The 16,928-nt window shown below is 49.5% G+C and overlaps 1 protein-coding gene across 1 annotated transcript in view; it reads right to left on the bottom strand.

Moving 5' to 3' along the window:
* LOC130475376 (uncharacterized) overlaps positions 1 to 15,255 on the bottom strand; it is a 41,371-nt gene extending 26,116 nt beyond the window's left edge. The window contains exons 1-5 of the mRNA XM_056847140.1: positions 15,201 to 15,255; positions 5,188 to 5,325; positions 3,596 to 3,723; positions 412 to 530; positions 65 to 177 (exon numbers count right to left, since the gene is read on the bottom strand). Coding sequence (XP_056703118.1) covers positions 65 to 177; positions 412 to 530; positions 3,596 to 3,723; positions 5,188 to 5,325; positions 15,201 to 15,255 — 553 coding nt within the window. The remainder of the gene's footprint in view (positions 1 to 64; positions 178 to 411; positions 531 to 3,595; positions 3,724 to 5,187; positions 5,326 to 15,200) is intronic.
* Positions 15,256 to 16,928: the final 1,673 nt, after the last annotated feature.

Here is a 16,928-nt window from a genome sequence, read left to right as displayed (position 1 = left end):
ACTTCTCTCGGCCAGAAGACACCGCCCTGCTGCAGGCAACCCTTGGAGTTTTTGCTCGACTTACCGTACGGCGCCCCCACCACTGTGAGGAACATCAGCACAGAGACCAGGACGTAGATCAGGGAGAGCCACCACCCGAAGAGGAGCAGGTAGATGAGGTTGCCAAACGTGATGGTACTGACTGGGGAAGAGAAAAACCACTCTCAGCCCGGGCATCACCCTCAGCAAGAGGTGAGCGCATGAAACGGCTCCCGGATCTCATGATGCCACGACGCAAAGGGGCTGCCGCAACGCCGTGCTCGCGGGCGCTCCAACCCCAGGGGATATCGGAGCTGTAGACCTTTCCTCCCAACAGTCCAGCGGCTCCAGTTCAGCCCAAAGGTAACCTCTCTTAGTTGGCCAAGGCAGAACTGGTTTTTACCTGCGGAGCTTTTAATCACATTCAGATCCGAGTAGAGCTCTTTCACGATTTCAGAACGGTTCGCCCAGGGCCTGGCTGTCACGTGGCTCTTCCATTTCTTAAAACCAAACTGTTAAGAGAGACAAGAAAGAGATTTTGCGGAGTAGATCTGCTCTCTAACTTAAGCCAGTTTATTGCCATTCCTCTTTCTGCGTAATCCTGGGAATTGTAGTTTATTGGGGGGGGGTGTTGGAGAAGGGACAGAGAGATCATGGACCAAGCCACAAAACGTCAGAGCGTGAAGTTATGCATAAGTAGGGTTGCCTCTTCGCCACTGGCCGGAGGTTTTGGGGGTGGACCCCGAGAAGGGCGGGGTTTGTGGAGGGGAAGGACTTCGATGCCATACAGTCCAATTGCCAAAGCGGCCATTTTTCACCAGGTGAACTGGTCTCTATCAGCTGGAGATCAGTTGTAATAGCAGCAGATCTCCAGCTAGTACCTGGAGGTTGGCAACCCTACAACTAACATAGTAATGCCAGGTCCCTCTTCGCCACCGGTGGGAGGTTTAAGTAATAGTTCCGTTTAAGTAATAGTTCCGTTTAAGTAATAGTAATGATGATTTATTTTTTATTTTTGACTCTGCTACAACTTTTCAAGAATTTACCATATGGCTTAATACCATCAATGAGCATCTAACATTCTCGGGAACCTGTGACCCAAAAAGCATTATCTTTCTTGATTTAGAAATTTTTGTTCTAACTACAGGCAAACTAGCAGTTAAACCTTACCGCAAAAATATGGCCAAAGATTCAGGTTTACATTTTAGTTCAAATCATCCAATGTCCTTGAAAAAGAACCTGCCGTTTAGCCATTTCCTTAGACTAAAAAGAAATTTGACCAGCAATGAGGAATTTGAAGCAGCCTCACAGAGAATGACAGCTTCTTTACTTAAACAGAACTATCCTTTAAAGGGCTAAAAATCGAGACCACTGTATGCTATTTTCGAAATCTAAAAATACCACTAAATATAACCAAAAGATTTTTTGCTCGCTTACATACACTAAACATTCATATGAGATTCAGCGAGCCATTAGGAGACATTGGCATGTCATTCAAAACATCCCTGGCTGCGAGTTACCTCCAGTCTTTGGTATGCGCAGGACAAGCTCTTTGCCTGACTGTCTTGTCCATTCAGATGTATTAAAAACCACACAACATTCTTCGGCAGTCGGCCATTTTAAATGTGGGAGGTGTTCTGTTTGCCCCTTAAGCCTGCCTGTAAAGGAATTTAGTTCGACTTCTTCCAATTTCAGGTTTAAATTACAGCATTTCTCGAATTGTGCCACGAGCCGCGTTGTTTACGCGGTCACATGCAAATGCTCAAAACTTTACATAGGCAGCACGATTCGCCAAATCAGACTCCATATAGGAGAACACAGGTCCAGGATACGCGCGGGCAATTTAGAGGCCCACTTCTTGGAACAGAAGCATTCAGAAAATGACTTAAGTTTTTTTGTATTATGGACGTACAAAGATCATCCCCACGACAATAAAGATATGCAGAAAATCCTCCTCCAACACGAAATGAGGTTTATCCATCTGTTTAATACCCTGATCCCTAATGGATTGAATAACGAAATTGATTTGTCCTGTTTCTTATAATTTCACAATCTATCTGTGAACCGAAATTGGATCCTGCCCCCTTTACGAACCATGACTAGCGAGTCTTTGAGTAAACATGTGATCGGACTCAGGAAGTATATGGGCTTAACGCCTGGAACCCACCCTTAAACATTAGCAGCCCACTTCTTTGGGAGCTAAAAAGAAAAAGGATAAAAACCTAAAAATAAAATAAGTTGAAACTTTTGGATTCAACCTGAAGAAACCTCCCAGAAGGAATATATACTGGTGGGCTTTCACCTCTATCGCCGAGGTAAGAATGACTAGCTATAGACACCCTGAAGCTTGTACGATAAGTCGGTATTGTAATTTATATGAATTCATATTAATATTCTAGGCTGATGAAGCCAAATATATGGTGAAAGCGCTACAAATATCTGGGATAGCATTTCCTCTGTTACCTTTTTGGAGCAGCAAGAGGCGTTCCAGCAGACGTTGATTTTTGAAACCACTGACATCGGACTTTCTTAATCTCGTTGGAGATAGCCATTGTGCTTTACCTATCATTGCTGTCATGTTGTGAATAGCCTTGTATATATTTTACAATTCTTTGTTAGAGATTCTTGTAAGAGCACTTGTTGTTTGTTTATGTCTTGCACTCTCTCATGAATATATGTTTTTGATACAGTTGCCTGCACTGATTTTTTTCCTGCCAGAACCTGGAGGTTGGCAACCCTGTGCATAAGCCTACTAGCAACTCTTCAACATTTCAGGCAGAAGCTCTGCTTAATTATCCTTTTTAAAAAATGAACATACTGTTTAGAAATATTTTCTCGCAGAGAGGCAGCTGACCTTTGGTCACACAATGAAGGTGTTTATGCCGCCGCCGAAGCAATTTTTTAAAAATCTGCACAGCCAATCAGATCCCCAGAGGCCAATCAGAAGCCTCATCGGGCCACACCTACTTTCTAAAAACGCTTGGCGGTAGGGTTGCCAACCTCCAGGTACTAGCTGGTGATCTCCCGCTATTACTACGGATCTCCGGCCGATAGAGATGAGTTCCCCTGGAGAAAACAGCCGCTTTGGCCATTGGACTCTATGGCATTGAAGTCCCTCCCCTCCCCAAACCCCACCCTCCTCAAGCTCCACCCAAAAAACGTCCCACCGGTGGTGAAGGAGGACCTGGCAACCCTACTTGTAGGGTTGCCAGGCCCCTCTTCGCAACCGGTGGGAGATTTTGGGGGCGGAGCCTGAAGAGGGCAGGGTTTGGGGAGGGGCTTCAATGCCATAGAGTCCAATGGCCAAAGCGGCTGTTTTCTCCAGGGGAACTCATCTCTATCGGCCGGAGATCAGTTGAATTAGCAGGAGAGCTCCTGCTACTACCTGGCAGTTGGCAACCCTACCCACTTGGTGGGTGCCAGGAAAGGCATTGGCAGGCGCCATAGCACCCCAGCTCCTAGCTTGTAGGAAGAGAAAGGTCTTCTCTGCCACCTGAGATCGTCCGCCTGTAGCTGGACCGAACCCCCAACCTTTGATACGCAAACCAGGGGATTTGCCAGGGAGACACAACCCTACCATGTAGTTGTTGGAAAGCTTTTGCGCCTCCACTTCGTTCTCGGCGGTGATGGCGGTTTTCGCCCGGCAATCGTCGCATGTCTGCACTTCCTCAGAATGCAGCGGGCAGGAGGAAGAGTTTGAAATCACTAGAAAGGCAGAGGAAGGAAGGAAGGAAGGAAGGAGCCACCGGTGAGGACTACATTGAAACATGTGTGCTCCAGCATCGCTCCCCTTAGGGTTACCAGCCGTCCAAGTAGGGCCTGGAGACCTCCCAGGATTGCAACTGAGCTCCAGACTACAGAGATCAGCCCCCCTGGAGAAAACGGCTGATTCAGAGGGTGAATTCTATCACACAGAGATGCCAGCCTCCAGGTGGGGACGGGGGACCCCCACCCCAGAATTACAGCTCATCTCCAGACTACAGATATGATGAAGAAGAAGAGATGCTTTTTTATATGCCGACTTTCTCTACCATTTAAGTAAGAATCAAATTGGCTTACAATCACCTTTCCCTCCCCCTCCCCACAACAGACACCCTGTCAGGTAGGTGGGGCTGAGAGTGTGACTAGCCCAAGGTCACCCAAGCTGGCTTCGTGAGTAGGAGTGGGGAAACCAACCTGGTTCACCAGATTAGCATCTAATGCTCATGTGGAGGAGTGGGGGAATCAAACCTGGTTCTCCAGATGACAGTCCACAGCTCCAAACCACCGCTCTTAACCACTCTTTACTACTATTTATATTTTCCTGACCTTTTGGGTACTTAATAGTAGTTGGAGATCTCCTACTATTACAACTGATCTCCAACCGATAAGAGATCAGTTCCCCTGGGGAAAATTGCAGCTTTGGCCATTGGACTCTATGGCACTGAAGTCCCTCCCCTCCCCAAAGCCCGCCCTCCTCAGGCTTCGCCCCAAAAATCTCCTTCCGGTGGCAAAGAGGGACCTGGCTACCCTACTGGTAGGGTTGCCAACCTCCAGGCACTAGTAGATCAAGCAAAATAAAGGCATCAAAGCTGTATCCCTTGAGGAACTGTGGACTTAACCTGAAGCAGTGTTGGATTGAATATTGATGACAAATTACCAGGATTTTATAACAGGATTTTGTGAGATTGAACATGGGGCTGAAGAAAGCATCTTGAAACGGCCGTCCCCCATCACATTCTTTTGGATTATACCATTCTTTGGATATCCTACTTGAACTGGACTTTTCAACCATACCATAAGAATAACTGCACAATTGCATAATTTGAACTAAGTATACTTGTACACCTTGTATGGCTGACATTAAGAAGATCTTGTATATATGTAATAATGTAGTAGGATAATATGTGTTGTAGTGTTGCACTTCTTGTTATTTGTCCTAATCACTAATAATAATTTTGTGCCTTGACTGTGCTGATTTCCAAACCTTCAGGCACTAGCTGGAGATCTCCCACTATTACAACTGATCTCCGGCAGATAGTGATCAGTTCCCCTGGAGAAAACGGCCGCTTTGGCCATTGGACTCTATGGCACTGAAGTCCCTCCTCTCCCCAAACCCCACCCTCCTCAGGCTCCGCCCCAAAAACTTCCCGTTGGTGGCGAAGAGAGACCTGGCAACCCTACCCTTACCTGGGACGATCCTGGGAGTCAGGATGCTGTGGTGGTGGGAGCTAGCGTGGAGGTCCCGCTGATCACCCTGTGTGTTTCCGGTAGAGCAGTGCTGGTCGCAGACAGACCATCTCCGGTAGTGGCCAGACCGGTGGAAATCTGGAAAACACGCCAAGACTGAGTGACCCCGAAGGCCAAAGGCTCTCTGGGCAAATCAGGAATCACACTTTGACGCTATCCACGTGTCCGTAGCTTGCCAAGTAAGGCCATTACTGGGCTAGGACACACCAGCTGTGCCGACTAGGGCTGCCAACCTCCAGGTGGGGCCTGGAGATCTCCTGGAATTATAGCACATCTCCAGACAGAGATCAGTTCCCCTGGAGAAAAGGGGTTGCTTTGGAAGGTGGGGTCAATGGCATCACATTCCTGCTGAGGTCACTCTCCTCACCAGGTGTTTTTTCTTTTTTTTGACGCCACACCCTGGTTAGTATTTGGATGGGAGACCAACCAATTAACACCAGAGTCTTGACGTGGAGACTGGCCGTGGCGAACCACCTCTGAACATCTCTTGCCTTGAAAACCCTATGGGCACGGCGTCAAGTCACAGCTGCCTTATAGTGACCCCATAGGGTTTTCAAGGCAAGAGATGTTCAGAGGTGGTTCGCCACGGCCGGTCTCCACGTCAAGACTCTGGTGTTAATTGGTTGGTCTCCCATCCAAATACTAACCAGGGTCAACCTGGGAGGGGCCATGGCGCAGTGGTAGAGCACCTGCTTGGCACGCAGAAGACCCCAGGTTCAATCCCCAGCATCTCCAGTTAAACGGACTAGGCAGGTAGGTGATGTGAAAGACCCCCCCTGCCTGAGACCCTGGAGAGTCGCTGCTGGTCTGAGTAGACAATACTGACTTTGATGGACCAAGGGTCTGATTCAGGATAAGGCAGCTTCATGTGTGTTCATGTGTATCCTTAAACCCTGCTTAGCTTCTGAGATCTGACCTGATCAGGCTAGCCTGGAGCTATCCAGGTTAGGAGGAGGAGGAAGAAGAAAAGGTTTTTATATGCCGACTTCCTCTACCACTTAAGGAAGAATCAAACCGGCTTCCAATCACCTTCCCGTCCCCTCCCCACAACAGATACCCTGTGAGGTAGGCGAGGCTGAGAGAGTTCAGAGAGAGCTGTGACTAGCCCAAGGTATACCCAGCTGGCTTCATGTGTAGGAGTGGAGAAACCAACCTGGTTCACCAGATTATTGCCCATTGCTCATGTGGAGGAGTGGGGAATCAAATCCGGTTCTCCAGATCAGAGTGCACTGCTCCAAACCACCGCTCTTAACCACTACACCATGCTGGTCCCACTACAGCAGGTCCCCACCTCCAAATTCCAGGAATTTCCCAACCCAGAGTTGGGAACCCTGGCCAGGATTCATGCACCTTTCAGGGTTCTCGATAATATCTTGCCTTTCCAGTTTAAAGTTACAGGATTCTTGCCCGTTAAAAGGCCCGACCGAACTTACAAGACCAGCTGAGCCAGGAGACACAATCGCTTATTAACAATTCGGCCTGGCAGAGTCATCTTTGGCAAAACTAAAGGCTCGATGAGTTCTGCTCCGCACAAAGCATTTCCTGGCCCACTTCCAAGACAGATCAGAACTGACCCATTGTGCGCTGCACAAACATGCTGTACACATGCTGTGTAGGGTTGCCAGGCCCCTCTTCGCCACCGGCGGGAAGTTTTTGGGGCGCAGCCTGAGGAGGGCAGGGTTTGGGGAGGGGAGGGACTTCAATGCCATAGAGTCCAATGGCCAAAGCGGCCGTTTTTCTCCAGGTGATCTGATCTCTATCGGCTGGAGATCAGTTGTATTAGCAGGCGATCTCCTGCTACTACCTGGCAGTTGGCAACCCTAATGCTGTGCCTGCTGTCAGGTAGGGCTTCTCAGGCATACATAGGGTTGCCACCTCTGGGTTGACAATAGGATTACCAACCTCCAGGTACTAGCTGGAGATCTCCTGCTATTACAACTGATCTCCCCCCCCCCGACAGAGATCAGTTCACTTGGAGAAAATGGCCAGATCTCCTGCTATTACAACTGATCTCTCCCCCCCCCCCGACAGAGATCACTTCACCTGGAGAAATTTGGCAATTGGACTCTATGGCATTGAAGCCCCTCCCCTCCCCAAACCACACACTTCTCAGGCTCCGCCCCAAAACCTCCCGCCGGTGGCAAAGAGGAACCTGGCAACCCTAGTTGAGAAATCCCTGGAGAGCTGGGGTGGGGGCCTGGAGAGGATGGGTTTGGGGGGAGAGGAGGACCTCAGCATGGTATAATGGCATGGGCCCCACCCTTCAACTCAGCCATTTTCTCCAGGGGAACAGATCTCTGTGGCCTGAAATCACTTGCAATTGCAGATCTCCAGGCTCCAGCTGGAGGTTGGCAACCCAAGTATATATATATAGCTAACAAGGCACATGTGCAACCAATCCTGCAAAGTGTTTTACTAAAAGAGGCGGTTTCCAGGTAGGGAAGATGTTCCAAATGAGCGAAATACCTGGGTCATACATAAGAAAGGCCATGCTGGATCAGACCAAGGTCCATCAAGTCCAGCAGTCTGTTCACACGGTGGCCAACCTGGTGCCTCTAGGAAGCCCACAAACAAGACGACTGCAGAAGCACCATCCTGCCTGTGTTTCACAGCACCTAATCCAATAGGCATGTTCCTCTGATCCTGGAGAGAATAGGGATGCATCATGACGAGTATCCATTCTAACTAATAGCCATGGATAACCCTCTCCTCCATGAATATGTCCAGTCCCCTCGGCGCAAGCAACCTCACAGCAAGAGAAAACAATATGGCTGAATGGGACAGGAATGCTTATGTATGTTTTGATATCTTATGGCCTCCATTTTGGATGCCATGTTACTGATGATATCCAAAGCAGTCGGATGCTCTGCTTTTAATGACGACCCATTTGCCAACTGGTGAGGGGTTTTTTGCTTGTTTATATCCGGCCTCAAGAAAAGTTCTGCAGAACTTGACAGATCGCACACGACTACCTGTCCTTGAGTTGTTGGTGGTGGAAAGTGCCGGAAAGTCACAGCTGACTTATGGCAACCCCATAGGGTTTTTGGGGCAAGGGATGTTCAGAGGTGGTTTGCCATTGCCTGCCTCTGCGTAGTGACCCTAGATTTCCAGGGTGGTCTCCCATCCAAGTACTAACCAAGTACTGTCCGATCAGGGCCAAAATCAGTGTGGGGGTAAGGGTTAGTGTTAGACTACGATCTGGAAGACCCACGTTCGAATCCCCACTCTGCCATGGAAGCTTGCTGGGTGACCTTGTGGAACCTTCCACTGTGGAACTCCCTGCCCCAGGATATGGTGATGGCTGCCAACTTGGAAGGCTTTAAGAAGGGAGTGGATGTGTTTGTGGAGGAGAGGGCCATTCATGGCTACTAGTGGGGAGGGGAAGGTGATTGTAAGCCGGTTTGAGTCTCACTTAAATGGTAGAGGAAGTCGGCATATAAAAACCAACTCTTCTTCTTCTTCTAGTCAAAATGGATACTAGTCATGATGCACACCTATTCTCTCCAGGATCAGAGGAGCAGGCCCATTATATTAGGTGCTGTGGTACATAGGCAGGATGATGCCGCAGTCGTCTTGTTTGGGGGCTTCCTGGCACCTGGTTGGCCACGGTGTGAACAGACTGCTGGACCTGATGGGCCTTGATCTGACCCAGCAGGGCTTTCCTTATGTTCTTATGACCTGGGGCTAGTCATACACTCTAAGACTAACCAACCTCACAGGGTTGTCGTGAGGATAAAACGGGGTTGAGAAGGGCAACGTAAGCCCTTATGGGGAGGAAAGGCAGGGTATAGATGAAGTAAATAAAAACATAAAAATAAAGAACCCCCAATGAGGATAAAACGGAGTTGAGATGGGCAACGTAAGCCCGTATGGGGAGGAAAGGCAGGGTATAGATGAAGTAAATAATAAAAATAAAGAACCCCCAACCCAAAGAGGGCCGAACATGCGCCGCTCACATGAGCCACACCGAGATAATCAAATGAACCGCTCTGTCCCTGCCAATTAGACTAAGGCGCTGCAGGAGGCTGAGCTGCTCCATGGCTTGAAGCTCTCTCCCCCCAAGAGGCAAAGCCCTCCCCCCGTTAATGAAAAAAAAATCAAGGGAGAACCCAAAAGGATTAGGAGGCCCTAAACCTTAACTCCGACAGCTGCCTCGATATCTGCGTGGCATTCCCTTGAAAGCCACAACCAACGGGTTGAAATTAAATCCAAAGAGTTTCCGTCTGGACATTAGGAAGAACTTTCTAACAGAGCTGATCCTCGGTGGAACGGGCTTCCTCGGGAGGTGGTGGGCTCTCCTTCCCTGGAGGTTTTTAAGAAGAGGTTAGATGGCCATCTGTCAGCAATGCGGATTCTGTGATCTTAGGCAGATCAAATTCACAACTACCTCCCCCCCACACCCCCAGTGACCCCTACTCCATGCCCAGAAGATGGCCAAGATGCCCTCTTTCTCATCATCTGCCTGAGTTCACAGATGGCCATCTAGCCTCTGCTTAAAAACCTCCAGGGAAGGAGAGCTCACCACCTCCCGAGGAAGCCTGTTCCACCGAGGAACAGCTCTGTTAGAAGAGTCTTCCTAATGTCTAGACGGAAACTCTTTGGATTTAATTTCAACCTGTTGGTTCTGGTCCGACCTTCTGGGGCAACAGAAAACCACTCAGCACCCTCCTCTCTATGACAGCCCTTCAAGTCCTTGAAGATGGTTCTCATACCACCAGATCTGATGAGATTGGCTAGACGGGCCCATCCAGATCAGGGCTATAAATAACCCAAATATATAACCCAAGTTAAAGATGCTCTGCTGGGAGTTGTGGGATCACAGACATGTAAAAGCAGAGCTTAAAAAGAGATCTGCAGACCCACATCACCAGCTTATAATGGTCATGAGTCATCTCTGACCCAATGCAGGGGGGAAAAATCTCAAATTCCAATGCGCCTCTGTGTTCTGACACCTGGGGTTTCGCCACAGCTGCAGAGAAGGTAAACAGCTCGCTGGAAACTGCGCTAGAGACCAAGTGTAACTTTTTGTATTCCCGTCCCTCCTCTGTAGAGGTCAGGGTAGCATACCCTGTTCTTCCTTCTCCATTTCGCTATCACAACCACCCTGCAAAGTAGACCAGGCCAACAGCGTCACTGGCCCAAGGTCATCCAGCAAGCGTCAGAGGAACAGCAAGGATCTGGACCCGGGCCTCCCAGGTCTTGTTCTAACCACTAACAGTTCTAAACCACTACACCTCACTGGCTAGCTTCCTCACACACACCGGAGTTAGATACACACACACATGAACACATGAAGCTGCCTTCTACTGAATCAGACCCTGGGTCCATCAAAGTCAGTATTGTCTACTCAGACGGGCAGTGGCTCTCCAGGGTCTCAGGCTGAGGTCTTTCACATCACCAACTTGCCTGGTCCCTTTAAGTGGAGATGCCACTGGGGATTGAACTTGGGACCTTCTGCATGCCAAGCAGGTGCTCTTCCACTGAGCCACGGCCCCTCTCTATGGCTCTCCAGGATCTCAGGCAGGGGTCTTTCCCGTCACCTACATGCCTGGCCCCTTTAACTGGAGATGCCGGGGTCTGAACCTGGGACCTTCTGCATGTCAAGCAGATGCTCTACCACTGACCCACGGCCCCTCCCAAGAAGCTGCCTTCTATTGAATCAAACCATCAGTCCATCAAAGTACTGTCTACTCAGATCGGCGGCAGCTCTCCAGGATCTCAGGCTGAGGTCCTCCTCATCACCTACTGCCTGGTCCTTTTTAACAGGAGATGCTGGGGATTGAACCTGGGACCTTTTGCATGCCAGGCAGAGGCTCTTCCTCTGAGCCACAGCCCCTCCCTACGAAGCTGCCTTATACAGAATAGGACCATCGGTCCATCAAGATCAGTATTGTCTACTCAGACTGGCAGCAGCTCTCCAAGGTCTCAGGCAGGGGTCTTTCACATCACCTACTGCCTGGTCCTTTTTTAATTGGAGATGTCAGGGATTGAACCTGGGGCCTTCTGCATGCCAAGCAGAGGCTCTTCCATTGAGCCACAGCCCCACCCCTGGTAGCGTCTTCCATCCATCTGAAAAAGACTTCTGTATCACTCAAAGGCTCACCATTCTCAGACCATACCAGCTCAGGTCACCCGACCCTTTATGGTATTCAGTGTTAGCTAAAATAGACATTGTAATGGGGTGGGGGGGAGGACACCCACCAGCAAAACAAAATTTGCTAGCAAGTCCGGAATATGTTTACTTCTTGAACTTTAGGTTAAGTCAAAATGTGGACTTTACCCGGTCACGCCCAAGCCCCATGCGGCCTTTTCTGCACCGCAAAGCAATTCCACGCTCTCTCTTCCCCTGCCAAATTTCCCCATTTGGCACAAGATAGTGACAAAAAGGATTTGCTTTTAAGGATTTGCTTTTAAGTAGAAGCAATTATTTTATTTGCAACTTCAGGTAGGGGGAAACGTAACTCTAGATTGTGCTCGCGGGATCGGACAAGGCCCAACTTCTCTAGCCTTATGCGATAAGCAGGCTGAGAACAGCCCTTATATAAGAAAAGCCCTGCTGGATCAGACTCAGGCCCATCGAGTCCAGTAGTCTGTTCACACAGTGGCCAACCAGGTGCCTCCAGGAAGCCCCCAAACAAGGTGACTGCAGCAGCATTGTCCTGCCTGGGTTCCTTTACAGCGCCTAACATAACAGGCCTGCTCCTCTGATCCTGGAGAGAATAGGGATGCACCATGACTAGTATCCATTTTGACTAGTAGCCATGAATACCCCTCTCCTCCATGAGCATGTCCACTCCCCTCTTAAAGCCTTCCAAGTTGGCAGCCCTCACCACATCCTGGGGCAGGGAGTTCCACCATTTAACGAAGCGTTATGTGAAGAAATACTTCCTTTTATCTGTTTTGAATCTCTCACCCTCCAGCTTCAGCAGATGACCCCGTGTTCTGGTATTAGGAGAGAGGGGAAAAAGCTTCTCCCTTCCACAGATGTTCCCCCAGCATTTAATTCTCAAAGGTACACTGCCTCAGAACATGGAGGTGCAAGCTAGCCATGGCATGCCGATAGGTATTGGCAGTCAAAGAATTTCGACTGACGTTCCTTACGCTTTTCTCCTCTAGCTGTCCTTCAAAACAGCAGTAGAAGAAACAACTCAAATAAGCAGAGAGCAGAAAGAGAACTCCAAGGAACTAGTTTAGGGGGAACGGAAACCAGAGCAGACCAAATGCAGGGAATCTGCCGTTGTCTGGCTGGGACAAACCTCTACTTTCAAGCACCGGTGTGTTCCAGCTGCCGGCAAAGTTCTGCAGAGCTCAAAATCTTGTGTTGGCCTCGATCCCAAAGGACCCAATGGATCCATTCTGCATTCTTCAGATGATCTGAACAGAAGGAAACTTAAAAGAGAGTTTCAGCGACTGAGCTTCATAAAAGCAGCTGCGGATGCCCATAATACCAGCATGTGGGGTCGTCCGCTGAAGCTGGAGGGTGAGAGATTCCAAACAGATAAAAGGAAGCATTTCTTCACACAACGCATAGTTAAATGGTGGAACTCCCTGCCCCAAGATGGGGTGATGGCTGCCAACTTGGAGAGCTTTAAGAGGGGAGTGGACATGTTCGTGGAAGAGAGAGCTATTTATAGCTACTAGTCAAAACGGATAGTAGTCGTGATGCATGCCTATTCTCTCCAGGATCAGAGGAGCAGGCCTATTATACGAGGTGCCGTGGAACACAGGCAGGATGGTGCTGCTCCAGTCGTCTTGCTTGTGGGCTTCCTAGAGGCACCCGGTTGGCCACTGTGTGAACGGACTGCTGGACTTGATCTGATCCAGCATGGCCTTCCTTATGTTCTTATGCAAGGGGCCAGATTCAGCCCCTGGGCCGCATGTTTAACACCCCTGCATGAGACCCTACTGAGGTTCCTCTCCTCCCCTCCAATCCCACCCTCCCCATGGATCTACCTCCAGGATTTCTCCAACCTGGAGTTGGCAACCCTTTTCATCAGACCTGCCAAAAACATTTGCAAAGGGAAAAAAAAGAGATTTGGCAAAAGCATCCCTCCCCCAGCATTTCCCGATCCAGCCCACTGATGGGCTGAGAAGCCTCCAAGCCCCCTCCCCTGCCCAGGATGGAAAGAAAGTTATATGTATACAGCCTGTCGTTCCCGCTGCAAAGACCCCCCCCCCCACGCTCTGCATCTACCCAGCCACAGTCTCCCTGGGGTGGTCCCGAGGTAGTAGCCAAGCTCTCTGCCAGCAGCGCCAGGCAGATCAGTGGCGATTTAGGTGCTGCTGAGCGGGGAGAAAGGAAAGGAGGATAGGCAGGCCAATCGCTGCCTGGCTGGGAAGGCAGGCCAAAACAGACCCGGAGAAACCCCGAGTGGAAAAGTCCAGCGTTGAGCACCAGGCAGACATGCGTTTACTGCAGGGGCGTGACGAGTGTCTAGTGCTGGGGAGATTTCCAAATACAGCTCTCCAGGATGGTGAAGGGGGGCTGCAATGCATACCCCCCCCTTTTGCACAGACCCCCCTGCTCAGACTGTCTTGTGTGTGTCTCCACCGACGGCTGACACATATGCATTATAGGGGCGTGACACGTGTTTAGTGCAGAGGGGATTAGCGGTTACAGGGCCGGGGGGGGGGGCTCCAGGACAGCAAAGGGGGGTTGGAGAGACAGCGTGGTGTAGTGGTTAAGAGCGGTGGTTTGGAGTGGTGGACTCTGATCTGGAGAACCGGGTTGGTTTACCCCCTCCTACACACGAAGCCAGCTGGGCGACCTTGGGCTAGTCACAGCTCTCTTAGAGCTCTCTCAGCCCCACCTACCTCACAGGGCGTCTGTTGTGGGGAGGGAAGGCATTGTAAGCCGGGCTGACGGCCGACACATGTGCACTGTAGGGGCATGACGCGTGCCTAGGGCACGGGGGATTTGCAGATTGGGGGCCGGGGCGCTCCAGGGCAGCGAAGGGGGGGTTGCAAGGCAGACCCCCCCCTTTCGCACAGACCCCCTCAAGACAGGCAATCCCCACCTTGGCGCTGCTCCCCCACTCTGTCTCCGCCGATGGCCGGCACGTATGCATTCTAGGGGCGTGACATGTGTCTAGTGCTGGGAAGTAGTAGAAAAGAGCAAGGGTCCAGCAGCACCTTAAAGACTAACAAAAATATTTTCTGGCAGGGTGTGAGCTTTTGTGAGCCACAGCTCACTTCTTCAGATACAGCTAGAATGTGAATCCATCCGTCTTTAAGTAGAGGAGAGTGAATTCAGACAAGCATTAGTAGTAGAAAAGGGCCAGAGTCCAGGAGCACCTTAAAGACTCACAAAAATATTTTCTGGCAGGGTCGGAGCTTTCGTGAGCCACAGCTCACTTCTTCAGATACAGCTCAGTATGTGAATCCATCTGTCTTTAAGCAGAGGAGAGTGAATTCAGACAAGCACAAGGTTGATGGATTTCCATTCTGTACGGCTAAATGGGGTGCCTTCCAGGAAGATAAGTCTCAGTGGGCAGCCGTGTTAGCCTGTCTGCAGTAGTCAAAAAGGGCCAGAGTCCAGTAGCACCTTCAAGACTCACAACAATATTTTCTGGTAGGGTCTGAGCTTTCGTGAGCCACAGCTCACTTCTTCAGATACAGCTAGAATCACATTCTAGAATCACATTCTAGCTGTATCTGAAGAAGTGAGCTGTGGCTCACGAAAGCTCAGACCCTACCAGAACATATTTTGGTTAGTCTTTAAGGTGCTACTGGACTCTGGCCCTTTTTGAAAAATATGTTCTGGCAGGGTCGGCGCTTTCGTGAGCCGCAGCTCCCTTCTTCAGAAGTGCTGGGAAGCTTGCCAAAGGCAGCGCTCCTGGGCAGCGAAGGGGGGGGGGGTTGCAAGGCAAAAAATAATAATAATAAAAAAACAAAAGCCCCTTTTGCAGAGACCCCCCTCCCAAGGCAGGCGACCCCAGCCCGGCGCTGCTCACCCATGCTGTCCTGCGTGCATCTCCGCCGACGTCCCACATCCCAGTCCAGCGACATGATGCTGCTGCGGCTGCTGCTGCTGCCCGGGCTCTGCGCGCCCCGCCGCCCCGCAGCCAGGCCAGCACGTGCGCGCAGGGCTTTAAAGGGGAGCGCACGGAGCATGCGCCCTCTCCGCTGGGAGGGGGTGGGGGTCTCAGCACGGAGAGAACACCCCCGGCCAGCCTCCGCCCCCCCCCACCCTTGGGTTGGTTTTTTCTTTTTTTCAATATTTTTTTCTTTTTCTTCGTTTAATATATCAACAAAAACGATATAATAATAATAATGATGATAATGATGATAATGATGATAATGATGATGATAATAATAATAATAATAATAATAATAATAATAATAATAATAAAAGAAAACAAATAGCATTTCTAATTTCACAATCAAATGACTTCCCCCCTTCTCCCTCCCCCATCTAAAATTAAATGGTATAACCTTGTGCTCACGGAACGAGTCCCACTATTATTTTAATTAACCTGTTCTTGCCGTATCCAACATTATTAAATCAATACCAAATTGGAGAGATTGATACAACATAGGAGTAAGGGGTTAGATCAATGAGTATCCTTTAAATGGTCCCGTTAACAAATAATTTTCACAGTACGCTCTCCCCGGCCAGCCTCCGCCTCCCCGCCCTTGGGTTGGTTTTTTCTTTTTTTCAATAATTTTTTTTCTTTTTCTTCGTTTAATATATCAAAAAAAAAACGATACAATAATAATAATAATAAAAGAAAAACAAATAGCATTTCTAATTTCACAATCAAATGACTTCCCCCTCTCCCTCTTCCATCTAAAATTAAATGGTATAACCTTTTGCTAACAGAACGAATCCCACTATTATTTTAATTAACCTGTTCTTGTCGTATCCAACATTATTAAATCAATACCTAATTATAGAGATTGATACAAAATAGGAGTAAGGGGTTAGATCAATGAGTATCCTTTAAATGGTGCTGTTAAAAAATAATTTTCACAGTACGTTCTCCCCGGCCAGCCTCTGCCTCCCCCCGCCTTGGGTTGGTTTTTTCCTTCTTCTTGCAATTCACACGTGACGAGTGTTGGGCTTTTTCTCCACACTGCTCCGGCTGGCGCCTCTCTGCACGGGAGAGACGGTGGGCACGGGCCTGTCGGGACCTCCCACAACGCAGAGTGAAATTGCGGAACTCCCTGCCTCAGGATGCGGGGATGGCTGCCAACCTGGAAGGCTTGGAGAGGGGGGTGGGCATGGATACAAGTCATGATGCAGACCTATTCTCTCCAGTATCCTGCTGCAGTCGTCTTGTTTGGGGGCTCCCTAGAGGCCCCTGGTTGGCCACTGTGGGAACAGACTGCTGGACTCGATGGGCCTGGGTCTGAGCCAGCAGGGCCTTTTTAAAATTCTTCTCTCTCCTGTCTTGGATGGGGTTATACTCCCCTTAAAAGTATTTCTTCACACAGAATGCATAGTTAAATTGTGGAACTCCCTGCCCCAGGATGTGGTGATGGCTGCCAACTTGGAAGGCTTTAAGAGGGGAGTGGACATGTTCATGGAGGAGAGGGGGCCTATTCATGGCTACTAATCAAAAGTGGATACTAGTCATGATGCATACCTATTCTCTCTAGTATCAGAGGAGCAGGCCTGTTATATAAGGTGCTGTGGAACACAGGCAGGATGCTGCTGCTGCAGTGGTCTTGTTTGGGGG

The sequence above is a fragment of the Euleptes europaea genome, chromosome 3, assembly GCF_029931775.1.
Source record: "Euleptes europaea isolate rEulEur1 chromosome 3, rEulEur1.hap1, whole genome shotgun sequence".
Taxonomy (NCBI): domain Eukaryota; kingdom Metazoa; phylum Chordata; class Lepidosauria; order Squamata; family Sphaerodactylidae; genus Euleptes; species Euleptes europaea.
This window is presented reverse-complemented; position numbering and strand designations above follow the sequence as displayed.